At 48.9% G+C, this 14,463-nt stretch overlaps 1 protein-coding gene across 1 annotated transcript in view; it reads left to right on the top strand.

Moving 5' to 3' along the window:
- Positions 1-13,041, top strand: part of LOC104513334 (general transcription factor IIE subunit 1-like) — a gene marked incomplete at its 5' end in the record, with an annotated part of 16,796 nt that extends 3,755 nt beyond the window's left edge. Inside the window, 4 exon segments of the mRNA XM_010156656.1 lie at positions 4,166-4,367; positions 9,165-9,412; positions 12,609-12,823; positions 12,826-13,041. Coding sequence (XP_010154958.1) covers positions 4,166-4,367; positions 9,165-9,412; positions 12,609-12,823; positions 12,826-13,041 — 881 coding nt within the window.
- Between the last annotated feature and the right edge of the window lie 1,422 nt (positions 13,042-14,463).

Raw genomic sequence — 14,463 nt, 5'->3', positions numbered from 1 at the left:
GGTTCGTCCCTGGGCTGCAGGGGGGTCTCTACCCCCCCGTGACCCTCCATGGGGGCAGGGGCACAGTCTGCCCCCTCACCATGGGCTGCCGGGAACTTCTGCTCCGGCCACCTTCTCCCTGGCCTTTCCTCGCTGACCTGGGGGTCTGCCTGGCTGTCTCTCCCACATCCCACTCCTCTGTCCTGCTGCAATTTCTCTTCCCCAGTTTCTTCCCCCCCACTTCTTAAAGCATGTTATCCTAGAGGCACTATCACCATTGCCAATGGGCTCGGCCTTGGCCAGCAGCAGGTCCGTCTTGGAGCCGGCTGGCATTGGCTCTGGCAGACATACAGAAACCCAATACACATCTAATGCAAATGTATTCTATAAACATGGCAGCTACATGGAAGGAAGGGAGATCTGGAAGTTTTGGTAGATCTTGTGATAATTGAGACGGTACGTTTGTGATCTGTTACACAGACCTTAGGAGGTCCCAGTGGCTATCGGAGCAGCACTGATGCTGTTGGGCTTTGGGGAGAACTCGTCTGGACACTTGTGTATAGTGTCAGTGTTGCGTCAGGAAGATGAGAGCAAAGTGGAGAAAGGGCCCGGTGAGGGGTCGGAGCGTGGTCGGAGCGACGAGTGGCCGGTTTTAAAAGGCAAAAAAAAACGTGTGGGTTATTGAGCCTTGCAGAATGAAGGTCGAGGGATGAGTAAGACAGCAGTTTGTAGACGTGCCCAAAGGACCAGCAGCAAGATGGAAGCCAGCTGAGCTGAGGTACAGTTTTTGGCACAACCGTAAATAGGTTTGAGGTGAATGAGGATAAGTTTAGGTTAAAAATTAGATAGTGCGCAAGTATCAGAGTCGTGGAGTCAGGGACAGTACCCCAGAGGGCAGAGTGGAAGGAAGATGCCCTCTTGCCCTGGAGATGAGGCTTGAACGCTTTGAGAGGGCTCAGACTCAGGAGGTTGTAGCCAGTGAGAAGTGTTAATTATAGCAGATGCAGCTGCGCGCTCGGGCATCGTGCATGCAGTGTGCGTGGGCAGTTGACCTTTTCCTTCTCTCGAGTGAAATCAAGTAATTAGGAATTATCTCTAAATATTCTAGCCCTCTGCTTCAGAGCCTGAGCTGCTTTAATCTTAGCATGCCTTGGGGAGCCAGATTACCAGTGTGTCTGCCCTGGGGAGTCTGGGAGCAGATGAGGAGATCTCGTTCAGATGGCTGGTTTCTAGCGTGCAGCCAGAGAGGTCTGCTGAGTGCCTGGCATGTGTGGAAAGGACAGGATGTATCCGCCCTCCGTTAGCATTTCCAAGGTGCAGGAAAGCCTCGTGTCTGTTCCCTCCAGGATAACTGCTTGTCCTGGTTTACGCAGCCTATTTGAAAGGAAAACTGTAGTTGTGTAATGGCTGAAGGAAGAAATACATCATTGGAGTGGGAACGTTGCCATTCTCAGCCTTTGGATGGCCTCCACTTCCCATTTGTCACATGCAGTTCATGTCTGTAAGGAACACGTGTCACTGCTGATGTGACATGCCATGCCATAAAAGCTCTGGTGACATTCTGTGACCTCTTAAAGTCTAACGAAAGAGGTTAGCAACACATAAATGCCATCTGCCATGGCAAAGCAACTTCCCAGTTCTCTAATCACATACGCCTCTTGTGAAATGCTGCATCACCTCGGAAAAAATCAGCATATTAATGGAGGAAGCTTGTCATTTCACTCATTCCCAGATTCTTTACATAATTCATCTATTAACTTTTTGTTTTGCTTATTAAGAACCCTGAGGGGTGGAAGTTGCAGCAAATCCATGATAGCTTTAGGAGTTCTGTTTCATTAGAGCTGTATTTACTTTCTGATTTTTTGGTACTCTGAATTGGAACCATTCTCCCTGTGATGCAGATACTCATGGGGTTCACAGATGGAAGCGTGAAAAGGCTGAGCTGTCTCAGGAACATGTAACAGGACTTCTGGGGGGGGAGGGTGCAAAAAGAGGAGAATTTTCCTCATTAACCTGTGTTTGTTCACTTAGTCCGTTGTGGGAACTGAGATGTGCTAATTATTTTAAATTGATTCAACCTGTTTGCCAATTTGTCACACCAGTAGCCTCAGAGGTGGGATAAAGAGACCAAACTTTGGCTCCAGTTTTTGCCAGGCTGACAGCTTATATAACATACAGCTTTTGAACCAGGAGGGGTAATATTTACAGCCTGAGAAAAACCAAGCAGAGTGTTTCATGCTTGGTTGGGAAAGAAGAGCACTTTATCCACTTACCCTTTGCTTTGCATAGGGTGTCATTGGGTGCTCTAGCTTTTGCATGCAGATAAGGCAAACTTTCTGAAGAGAGCTGATTGCAGGAAATATGTCCATGTTACAGGCTACATATACAGCACGTTCCCAATAATTTTTGAGTAACAATGAGCAAAAGCTGCTTCAGATGGTGCCGAGGTAGAAAACTGCATCTCTACAGACTGTGGTGAGAGGCAACAGATCCACCTCCTGTCATAAACATGCTTTTGTGTGTTTTCCAAGAAGCGTGCAAGCGTTGTCTAGCCCTCACAGCCATCAGCGAAGAAGTTAAGTCTGTTTTTATCGCTGTCTTACAGGCAGAGAAAGAGGTGCACTGAAAAATGAAGTGACAAGACTAGCAAATCTGTGTAAGCAGCGAAACAAGATACCAGGAGCCGTGGCTTGCCAGCCTGTCTCATTACATCATGCCCGTGTGCCCTGGGCAAACCCCAGGCTTTTAACTACGTTTGTACATAGCATCGGGGCTATGGCAGGCTTCGATACCCATTCTAATACTGATTCTTAGACATAAGCTTATCGTTTCCCTGATATGACCTATCCCCAGGCTCCCTATTAGTAAAAAGTTCTTTTCCTGTCTTCATGGGGGTATTGGGAGGTGATGCTAGATGGGTATAGGTGTCACAGAATGGATAAATTAAAAAATCACACAGGGACCAGAGAAACGGAGAAGCCTGCGAGCATCGCTCTGGGTGTAAGTGTTCGGAGGAGGCGGCGCTTGCTATGAGTGCTCAGGCCAGCACTTGCAAGGATAAGTCATTACACGGAGCTGCTCCTCTCGTAGTGGACCATACGGTGAGGTCCTACTGTGCACGTACTGCCCTAAGGGTTCTGCTCACAGATGGAGTGATGAAACCAAAAAGCCTGCTGTGCAGGAGTTCGGGAGGGTTTTTGTAACTGCACTGCGTTGCCACCATTTCAGGTGCCTGTATGTTTGATGTGTTTTTGTAGATCTTGATGAGCTCTGTCAAATGAGCTTATTCTTAGTTGCCATTCTTACAGTTCTTACCTTGCCACTCTTAATTTCAAGAATTTAATAGGGGATTCAGTGGGCTAAGTTTTTGCATTTGCTGCTCTGCAGTAATGACTGTTTTGCGTGTTGAAAGTGGGGAGGTTTAGGTTAGATATCAGGAAGAAGTTCTTCCTGGAGAGGGTGGGGAGGCACTGGGACAGGTTGCCCAGAGAAGCTGTGGATGCCCCATCCCTGGAAGTGTCCAAGGCCAGGCTGGATGAGGCTTGGAGCAACCTGGTCTAGTGGAAGGTGTCCCTGCCCATGGCAGGGGGGTTGGAATTGGATGATCTTTAAGGTCCCTTCCAACCCAAATCATTCTATGATTCTATGTTTTGGCCCTGAAACAGAAAGAGAAGCCATCTTTTTTGCATTAGTTGCAGACCGAAAATGGTTATACCAGCAGTTACTGCAGAGTGGTTGGCGCAGTGTAAAACTACACCCCGCTTCATTGTGAAATTAGCCTGTGCACGTGGCCTGGGAGATACCAGTGCCAGCACCTGAAACGGATGATATTTGAACTCCTAAGAATATATTCTGAAGCTTTTTATCACGGCCCAGTGGTAGCTGACATTTAAAATGTGCAGGAAGAAAGGGGGAGTGAGATTAGGAGATGTCTCAGTAGAGGCACTGCAGCCCATCTGGGCTTTTCGGAGCGAGAAGCTGTACCCAACTGGGTATCACCGGATGGCATCAAAATGCTTGCTTTGTTGTCTGCTTAAATAATAACCAGGTACACTGTGTGTGGGAAGGGATTGTCGGGGGGAGAAAAGCTGTTTAGCATCAAGCTAAGAAAACAGGGAAGCACTGCTGTATGAAGAGCGGGGCCTGCTGCTTCCCTCCCAGTGCTTAGCAACCTTTTTCGTTGCAGGAACTTTCCGCTGTACTTTCTGCGAGACCGAAGTGGAAGAAGATGAGTCGGCGATGCCCAAAAAGGACGCAAGGACACTCGTGGCGAGATTCAACGAGCAGATTGAGCCCATCTACGCGCTGCTTCGTGAGACGGAAGATGTTAACTTAGCCTATGAAATCCTCGAGCCAGAGCCCACGGAGATTCCTGCCCTGAAGCAGAGGTGGGAACGCACCTGGTTTTCTCTCGCGGCGTTCCTTCCTCCTAGCGCGTTTGCCCGCTGCATGAGGCTTTCCCAAACCTTGTGCAGCCTCTGGCTGCGCTGAGGACTGACTTGTTCAGCACCAACTATGCAAGCAGCTGGCAGATTCCCCAAGGAATGCGTGGTTTATAAGGAGAAAGAGGGCCATAACCTTTTTTTACTAACCGAGGCAGATGACTGTTCTTCTGGTCAGGCTCCTGCATGTAGTTTTCTGTGGGGTGGGGTACTCAAACTGCCTGCTGCTTGCTGTGCTGCAGGTGGTATCTATGCCAAGCCCTTGCCCCAGCATTTAAGAAATGCAAACTGCAGCTCTTTGGCAGAGCTCCGAAGGTACCTTCTTCACTGTCTCTTTTCTCAAACCCTTATCTTTCATCTATTCTCTTTGCTTCTACACAGCTTTTGAAACCAAGCGTTCTACGCTTTGCGTTTCAAATCCACGTATAACAACATTCTAGTTCGAAGCCATTACTTGTAATAAGGGAATGTTTTTCTTCTGGCTTTCTCCTACTTGTTACCCACCTCTTCTTTTGGGGAGGAGACCATGCTACAGTCAAAAACCTCTTTAAAATGTTCCTACCCATGGGAAATGACACGTTCTTTCAGAACATTCCTGGCTGTACAAAGCCAGATGATGTTTAAATAATGCAGAAAGATGTGGGGAGCTGTCAGTTTTGTCAGCTGTGGTGAAATGTGAGGCACTTCTCCGTGTTTGAAAAAAATTAATTAAACGCACAGGGGGTGAGGAAAACATGTACCATGAGAGGAAGCATTCCCACAGTGCCTTGGGATGCTTGGCTTTAGTTAATGGGAGAGCAAGCAGGATACTCGTTTTTCTCCCTGGCTAACCTTGAGAGAGCATGTCCCTCGTATATTCATGCTAGACAGTTTCTAATTAATACAAAAAAAAATTCTTTGCCTATTCATAGTCTTTTTCTGTCGAAGAAGGGAGCTAATTTTCCTTATCGTTCTGATAGCAAAACCAAAGCAACGTAAAGAGGGGAAAAGATTTCTCCAAGGTCACTCAGTGTGTTTTTGGTGATATTGGGAGTCTTTGAAGCCTTTATGCCCCAGCTGAAGCACTCGACTTCGCTTTAAAAACCCTTTTCTGTAGTTTGAGTAGTAGAACTGGGATAACCCCACCAAAAAGAGCCAGCCTTCCCCTTCCGTGCACAGGGAAGTACCACAGCAGACGCCTGGTGGAGTCCCATGATTCCATGGCAGCACCCACTTACTTGACTCTTAAATACTTAAAAAACACTGTAAATGATTAATCACTCTGTGCAAGGAATGACAAAATAAATAGGTGGCTTTTTAAATGCTTGCTTGAATGCAACTTGCTTCAGCACATACAGTGATTTAATTATTTATTAACTCTTATTAATTCAAAGCAACTAATTGCATGAAAGCGCTGCTGTGAGATTTTTTTTTTTTTTTTGAAGTGCCAAACCGTGGGTTATTTATTCTGTTTTTACGGATTCTTGAGTGTCTGAAATCATTGACAAAACTGACGTTTAATGATTCTGAAACAAACAGAAAAGGTCACAGGGTGCCTGCGTCTTCCCCTTGCGCCGACTCATAGAATCATAGAATGGTCTCAGGCAACTCCGTTTGTTTTCAGGAGAGTTAGAGCTCTGAGCAACCGCTCTGAAATTGCATAACTGTCATTCACCTGCCGTGGGAAACTGGGCAGATCTTTATTTATATCTTTCTAGGAGGCCGTTAATTTTCTTAATCTTGGCAGAGCATGAATTAGCCCCACGGGTTTCGAAATAATCCTGGTTTACCTAAGCCATTCTTTGTGGTTTTCTGAAACAGATGGATTTTAATACTCCCTCCGTTTTCTTATGTCAAAATAGCATGATTTTCTATAACAAAAGTCTCACAGAATTAATTTTTTGTGGTCATGCCATCAAGGACCATGGGTTGTCTATTGTGAAGTTGAAGCTCTTAAGAGCAGCTAAGTGAGAAGTGCTTTATTTCAAACAGGGCACAAAAAGTTATCCCCATTATGCAAGACCTTTTCTTAATAGTCTGGGCAGGATTGAGGTGAAAACTTCAAGTTGTTTCCCCGTTGCACGGTGTGGTTTCTGTGGGCCATACCTCAGCTATGTCAAGGATTATTTATGTCGCTTTTAAACTGTTTAACCACTCATTAAGGGATTTCCATCAGCAGCCGATGGGTAACCGAGCAAAAACGTAGCCACATCTGGGCCGCTGAGCTGCCACCGACCCAGCCGTTCCTGCCTGCAGGATGGCCATGCAAAGTCTAGACCTGGGTGGGGAAGAAGCACGTCTTGGATCTGAGGAAGAGGGATATTTAGTAGTGCTCTCCCTTCCTCCGCTCTGCGCTGCCCGAAGGCAACACGCGTGTCTGGCCTTTTGCTGGTGCCTGATCCACGGTGTTTGATCCTGTACTGTGCAACGGCGTTGCTGAACAGCAAGATCCCATCTGGCAGTAAGGGATCACATCGTCCTGAGGGGCTGCTGACTCCGACCAACGGCGTTGCTGAAGAGGCACTCCCGCAACCAGGGAAGTAAACTGAGACGCGTTTGCAAAGCTCACCGGAGTCCAAGGGTAGACAAAGTGTCTAGATGGTTCCACCTAAGTGTGGGACAGCACAGTAGATGGCTTCAAGTGATTAGTACCGTAGGTGTCTCTTAGAGTTCATTCTGGAAACATTCCTGACGTCACGGAATAAGCGTTTTGCTGCTAAATGAGACCGCGTAGGGGAAAAAAGTCCGTTTCAGGCACGCTTACGGGGACCTCTGTGCGAAAACGTTATTAGGCAGTTCCTGGCACCGCTGAGTATTTAGCTGTCACGCTGCAGTCGTGGGGAGGGAGAGCTCGGGGGAGAGCTGCATTGTGTATCTTGTGAGGAAAGTGGATTACATAAAATCGTCAGGGAAACGCTAGTTAGAGATTTCTATTGTGTGGGAAGCAGAGCGGTGGTTTTCACAGAACACACGCCTGTCGTGGAGCGCTGCAAGGTACCAACACTTGAAATAACGCCTTGGGAAGAAGGTCTCTTCATGGTTCTTCGGGTTATATAAGCAATGCGTGTGCATGAGTCTTCTGCCCCAAAATTCAAGGCTGCTGTGAAGCTCTCCTGGCGGGGCTGGCTGCAGGAGAGAACCGGTTTGCGTGTGGACGCGTGCTCACGCAGATGCTGAGAAGCATTTTGCTGACAGACCCCAGAACACTCACTACTGGGATGCTGTGAGTAGCCCTCAATTCAAACTGCGGCTGAACACATCGTAGCCCTCAATTCAAACTGCGGCTGTTTGAATATTTTTTATCTGGGCAAGAGGGATGATCACCAATTTTCTCCTCACTGTTTACCCCTAAAGATCCAGCAGAATTAGCTCACGAAGCAGTGGTTAAGTCCTTGCAGAATTAAAAAAAAATGCATATTGCTTAAGTCTTCTCCAACTGCAACCTTGTTTTAAGCTTCTTGGTTGGAGGAAGGGTCGTTGGGTAGATAGCAGTGTCTGAACCCTACTCACGGACGTCTCCTGTCAACTCAGCTGGCAGCAGAGCAAGGACACGGAGTATCCTGGGTAAATTTGCTCTGGACAGGAGAAGGAGGCCAGGGAGGTCTGTTATCTGTGAAAAGGCTTAGAAACCATTGGCAGTCAGGTGACTGAAACTATATGGCTGAGGGTGGGCGCAGTCTGCGGGGGGTCTGTTCCTCTGAGGAGATGAAATACGATTTTGAAGCAGAGGAACGGTCACGTTGGGCTTTCCCCGCGCAGACAGCAGTGAGTTCCGTTCAGCTGCTTTCCCTGATGGATGCGTATGTAACAGCACAGGCCAGAGAGAGTTATTTAGGCTTATTGCCATTGCTATGCAGAAAATACTCCACCTGACGTCCTCTTTCCATTGGATCCAAGCAGGAACGTTTCTTTTCTCCATCAGTCTCCTGAGCTAGACAGGAGCCTGGAGGAAGATATGCTGGCTGCAGCTTCTCTGGGAAAACAAAGGAGGGCTGGGTTTTGACTGCCATACCTTCGCATCACTCACCGCCTCTCTTTCTCCAGCTTTTCCGTGTGGAAGACAGTTCTGTTCTGCCTCCTCCCACACACCATCACCGCACAAAGCCCTTTGCTTTTGGTTCAGCCAGCCCTAGTCCTCTGGTGTGAAGGTGCCTGGACTCCCCAGTGCTCCCAAGGCAGTGTCTCTGGATAATACAGGTCTGCATAACACGGGAGACGTGAGTTACCACGGGCGCTGTCACGCGCAACTCAAGCAAAGGTTGGAACTGGGTTTTCCATGGTGAGTTAACTCCTTCACGAGCCCTGTGATTAATAATGGTTCACAGATCTAAGCTCTGGGCCTGCCATCTGACCTGTGTAGTGCTTTTTTAGTATAGGGTTGCTTTGGAAAGGCCAGAAAGAGACTTTACCAAATACCAGATTAACGTTCAACTGGGTTTTGCTGCTGTGACTTGTATTTCAGGGTATTCTGGGATCTGATGTTTGTTTTCACAGGAGTGCATCAGCAGCTTTAGTGCTGTCTCTTCAGTGTCCGTTGTGGAAGTTGCCGTGGCCTCATGTAGGGTTTCCCATTAGATACCCAAGTTCCCCAAACCAACCAACTGGAGTAGAAATTCCTAGCACCACGTGTTAGAAATCAGAAGGCAAATTCTCGGTGCAGATCACGGGAGATAACTAATCGTAGCTGAAGCGTTGCCATGCTGGCTGAGGAAGGGCTTGTTCTGAGTTTTGTTCTTTTTTTTTCTCTCTCTGATGTCTGTGCAGCAAGGAGCGTGCAGCTGGTGCTGGTTCGGGGACAGCAGCTGGCCTGGCAGGTGGACACCATCGGGAAGCATGGACTACAAAAGGACCGTCTTATGAGGACTTGTACACCCAGAACGTTGTCATCAGCATGGAGGACCAGGAGGACCTTAACCGGTCTGCAGGTGAAGGAAAGCCGGCCAGAGAGAGACCCATTTGGCTACGGGAGAGCACGGTGCAGGGGGCCTACGACCCTGATGAAATAAAAGATGGTAAGAAAATTCACAGAGCAGAAATACTCCTCTGGTGATGTGATGCTCTTAGAGTGCTGTCAAAAAATATGTTCCCCTGTGTGTGTGCAGCTGCTGCTCCCTACGCTCCAGATTTTGTCTGCTCCCCTCTGCTGTGCAAAGCACCTGTGTGGAGGGAGATGTAGAAAAATCCTGGTTTATTAGATCCAGGATTGAAATCTAGGTCAGTAAAGCTGAGTTACCCACAAAATGGTGCTTCTGAAATGTTAGGTGTCTGTTACATCTTCCCCCCTTGAGGGTTTATTTCTTTTGGACGATGGTCTTGCAGTCTCTCCTGGACAGCTGCGTCCCCCCGATAGGTCACTGCTGAGCAATAACGTTTATTAACGTTGGGTCACTCTGAAACCTACCAAATCCACCAGCAGTGGGTTTGTGCTCCCACCTGCCTTCTCGCCAAATGTTTCTCAAAATGTGAGGAATATGTCAGAAATTAAGCTTCTGGAAGTACAGGTGGAAGGTCTGTCACCGTGGGAGGCGAGTCTACGGCTTTCTGTTTGTTTCTCCTTATCTTTGTTCCTGTTCTCATCCCTGGGGTCAGGTTGTCCGTAGACAATCGTCAGGGTCTTGTAACCGCTAGTAGAAACACTCTGCGTTGGTAAGTGTGCTCCTTGAGCTTACACACCAAAACCAGGAAATAGAGACCTGTGATTTTTTACAAAAGTGAATCCATCGATGCAATCTTCCAAGTCATTTGAGGATTGTGGAATGAAACTGTTGATGCCCCAGGAAGAGAAGATGGCAAAAGGGAACCGCATGTGTAAGCATGAGACCCTGGAACCAGTGCAATGCTCAGGAGAGGAGTAGAGCATGTAAGTGTAGCGGAAGTGAAGAAAATGGATGGGAAGTAATGGTCAGAAGATCTAATCATCTAATGATTTTGTTTGCATGAAACACCTTTCAAGCATAAAGATCCCCAAACTTTTCCCAAATAGATTAAACCAAGTGAGGTGATTTGAAACAACCTCCTCCTGCAGTCTGTAGCAGATGTTGTTGTTACTCACCAGCCATGGTGAGTTCTCACCCCGTTTTTCTGCCAGACGTTCAATTCACCTGTAGTTTTAAATTGGCTCCTTGAGATGACTTTTGGTGTACACGGCATAAACGTGCCACCGAAGGACACAGAGGCGGAGTAGTATATCTCCTTACAGCACGACGGCATCGCTGCTTAATCTCCCCCACTACTGGAGATCAAAGAGAGGGGTTGTGGAAATAGCCTGAAACTGCTGCTGCAACACAGTTTATGTAGCTCTTGGATGACATAGGGAGGAAGGAAAGTTGGGACTGTTGACAGAAAAGGTTTGCTGCTCGGATCTAGCAGAAACAGTTCTCTCAGGCAAGAGATTTGTTCTCCTGAGCCACAAAGTCAGACTTTGTAGAGCTGCCCCAGACTGTGGTTGTTTCACAGCTCTGTGATGAGCTGTGATATTACCTCACAGCGATGCTCCCCAACGGCCTCTTATGCTCTGCAATCACGAGCAACAGGCTGTCAGCACAGAGCCTTCATTCTCCCTTCCTTTCAAGAAGTTTGCTAGTACGTTAACAACAGTAGTAGGAGCCATCACCCATTACTGCAGCTTCACCGACAAAAACGTGAATCCGATGAAGTTAGGGTCTTTTGGCCTTTATTTTACCACTGGAAGGGAGCGACCACAAACTCCTCTGGTTTTTAGCACTAAATGAAGGACTCACTTCCTTACTTCACCTGTTCTCTGAGTTGAACGAAGCAACCAGTGCATTTTTGACCCTGAGGAGAAGGCCCGGGTGCCAACCGTCAGGCTGAGGGGCTGAAACCGTGAGGGTCCTGCTTTTGGAGAGGCGGGCGAGTGCCGTTAATGTACGAGGGCAGAACGCCGTCCCCTCAGTTCCGCCGGTTGTGCATAGGCAGCGTCGTCAGGTGCAGGAGGGAAAGTTGGCCGCGGGAATTCTGTCCTATTTTTTAGGCCTTGTTTTTACATAAGGTTCTCTGTATTTCAGTTTTTGGTTTGAGTTTTTTCTGGTTCATTTTCCATACCGCCTGTAGGTTTATTGGTGCTGGGTGGGACTCACAGTCCCCTCATGAAATGTAACATCAGGTTTTCTGCACAACGCCACTTTTTGAGTGGAATTTTACTTTCTGAATCCATGAACTGCAGACACCTGGCCCACCCCAAGCCATGTGAAACCCTCCCAGCTATTGTACGGCCAAGCTCACGGGAAGAGGAGCACGGGCTGTGTGTCTGTCAGCTGGGAAACGGCAGTCCCCTTCAAATAAGAGGCCCAGGTAGGGAGCCAGAGAGACAGGCCGGGCTGCGTTTCAGCTCGGAGGGCAGGAGCATCTCCAACGCAGCCTCCCAGGCTGTGCTGCGCTGCTTGGCTGCGGGCTGTAAGCTGCGTCTGCTTCGCGAGATAGATCCCACTAGATAACCACCACGCTGTTCCTGTAATGAGCTTTTCCCCTTCCTGCCTGACAGGTGCCCCTCTGAGCTTACCAGCCGCGGCTCCTCGGAATGTTGTTTTATAACACGTGGTTTCCGCATACTCCCTGTCTGCCTGGATTCATCTGCTTCTCCATCTTAATCCTTGCGGATGGGGAGCTCGTCAGGGCAGGGCCTGGTTTTGGGTGTGTTTTTATGGTCTGTGGTGGCAACGCCCCGTGGTCTTGGTGATCGCCGCGAGTTCTCCAGGCTGCGGTGACGCACCCTGGAGACAAGGGGACGAAAAGGGAACAGCCTGTGAAACAGCGCTGAGATGCTTGCTGTGTCTTTGACAAGTGTCCTCATGAGGTGCGTAGTTCTGGGTGTCTGGAAGCCCAGGTTTGGCTCCCAAGGATTGCTTTCTGCTCCACAGTAAGAGAAGTGCATCAGCTGAGGGGTGCCTGAGTTGGACACCCCCCTGAGGCCGGGGGGGTCTTCTCTTGCGATGTGCTCCCAGCCGAGGCTCCCAGCTGGGAGCCACAGTGACTCCAGGCTGCCCAGCTCCTAGGAAATGCCAGTATTTCCTCTGCTGTTAGGAGAAAAACCGTAACCATCTCTTTCTTTTAAGGGAGAGGAGGAGCTTTGTGGGAGAAAGGGTGGGACTCGGCCAAGCGGGCTCAGTGGCAGTAATTAATAGGGGTCCAGAAAGCCTTCAGGGCCGTCACCCTGTGAGGAAATGATCGTTCCCTTGTGTCTCTTTGCAGGAGGCCGGGATCTGGATGCCTTCCAGGAGCGTGAGGAGGGCCGGGCAGCTCTGGATGATAACGAGGAGGTGATGCGTGCCCTGCTTATCCATGAGAAGAAGACACCTTCTGCTTCAACGGTCACGGTGGGAGGTGCTGCTCCTCTCTCTGGTGCCAACGCCAGTGACTCCGAGAGCGAGACAAGCGAGTCGGAGGAGGAATCCCCTCCCCCCCCCGCCCTGTCGCTGCGGCCACAACGTACGGGCTGGAGGATGAGGAGGAGGATGAAGAGTTTGAGGTGGTGGCAGAAGACCCCACTGTCACCGTGGCTGGGCGTCCACACACGTACAGCCAAGTGAGCCAGCGCCCTGAGCTGGTGGCCCAGATGACACCGGAGGAGAAAGAGGTTTACATAGCCATGGGGCGCCGCATGTTCGAGGACATGTTTGATTAACTGCCTCCTGCCATGGCATTTTTTTAAAAAGTGACTTTTCTAAGCCAGAAACTCCCTAGTAAAACAGAAGACCGAAGCACATCTTTCCTCCCATGCACGCAGGGACGCTGGGGCTCGGGACTGCTGATCTCAGGCATCCTGCTTACCAGAGCTGGGGAGCAGGAAGGCTGCGTGTTCCAAAACAGGTAGGGGAGGAGAAGTCGCAGAAGTGAGGATGCTTGCAAGGTAAAAATCTGCTTCGGGCTGCCCTGCACAGGCACTGCTTTACCCTCTCCAAGGCTGCAGCAGCTGCCTCCCCCCAGATTGCTTTGGGTTGATTTTTGTTACAGATCCTAGTGAAGTCCACATCCCTGCCCTCGGAGGACGGAAGGTCTTACAGACGTAGTCTGGTCAGTGCTCTGCAGGGGAGGGTGTCAGTAACGTTACAGCTGCTGGTGCTCAGTGAGGGGAGAGGGTTAGGGGAGCACTCTGCTGATGGCAAGCTTGGGCAGGGCTTATAGCTGACCTCCTGCCAGCAGCCACTGGCCACTGGATCAGCTATTACTAAGCAGGCCTGAAGGCAGCAACATCTTCTTGCTCCCATTGGCTCCTTACCAGGTCTCAGCACCTCAAGGTCAGGTGTAACAAAACACGCAGATTGAAAGCCTTGGCAAGCACACGCAGTCGCTCTTTCTCAGTGTAACGAAAGCCCTCCGTGGATCTGAGCTGTCAGAGCGCTCTGGCTTATCAGGAGATACCTGCGTTTTCCGGTGTTGCTGCCTGTCGCTTCTGCCTGGCCCTGACCAAACTCCAGCAGTGCAGCTGGTTTGTAGTGGGCAGGGCCGCGCAGTCAGACAGTGTGAGAGAAGTGATGCTGGTTTTATTTGCAGTCACACCAGGGCTGTATCATTTTAAGAGGAATTATGCAATTTTGAATTCTGCTTTGGCACACTTTTACCACACAAAAAGCATTTAGCCATGCCTACAGAGCAATATCATACTTTTAATCTTTTTCAATTGAAAATGTTGTTTTCTAGAATTGTCGTGTTTTCCTGTCCAGTACCGCAATAAAACAAAATGATTTGGTGTTCCGGAGGGTAGGGGCAGTATTCCGTGCTGTTCCGTTTACATGGGCAGCATGAACTGGCTGTTCACTGAGGCTGTAAACCTGTTTTATACTAACTCTGCTTTTTGTGTTCTGCTAACCTTGTGATGCCTCCTTCGTGGTTTTATTGTCAGCGCCTTGATAGTTTGAATCCCCTTCTTTTTTAAAATAGTGCTTTACATCGGCTTTCAAGTCATTTTAAAGAGGAATAAATAAACAGAAACTTCTCCCCTTTGTTGTCTCCCAGTCTGTCATGTGCCTGGTTGGGAATGCTGTTCGCTTGCCATTTTGATTTACTGGATTCAAGGAAAGAAATCCAAACAATTTGCGGCTCTCCT

This window comes from Eurypyga helias, unplaced genomic scaffold (genome assembly GCF_000690775.1).
Source record: "Eurypyga helias isolate BGI_N326 unplaced genomic scaffold, ASM69077v1 scaffold20838, whole genome shotgun sequence".
Classification (NCBI taxonomy): Eukaryota; Metazoa; Chordata; class Aves; order Eurypygiformes; family Eurypygidae; genus Eurypyga; species Eurypyga helias.
The sequence above is the reverse complement of the archived record's forward strand: the minus strand, read 5'-3'. Positions and strand labels throughout refer to the sequence as shown.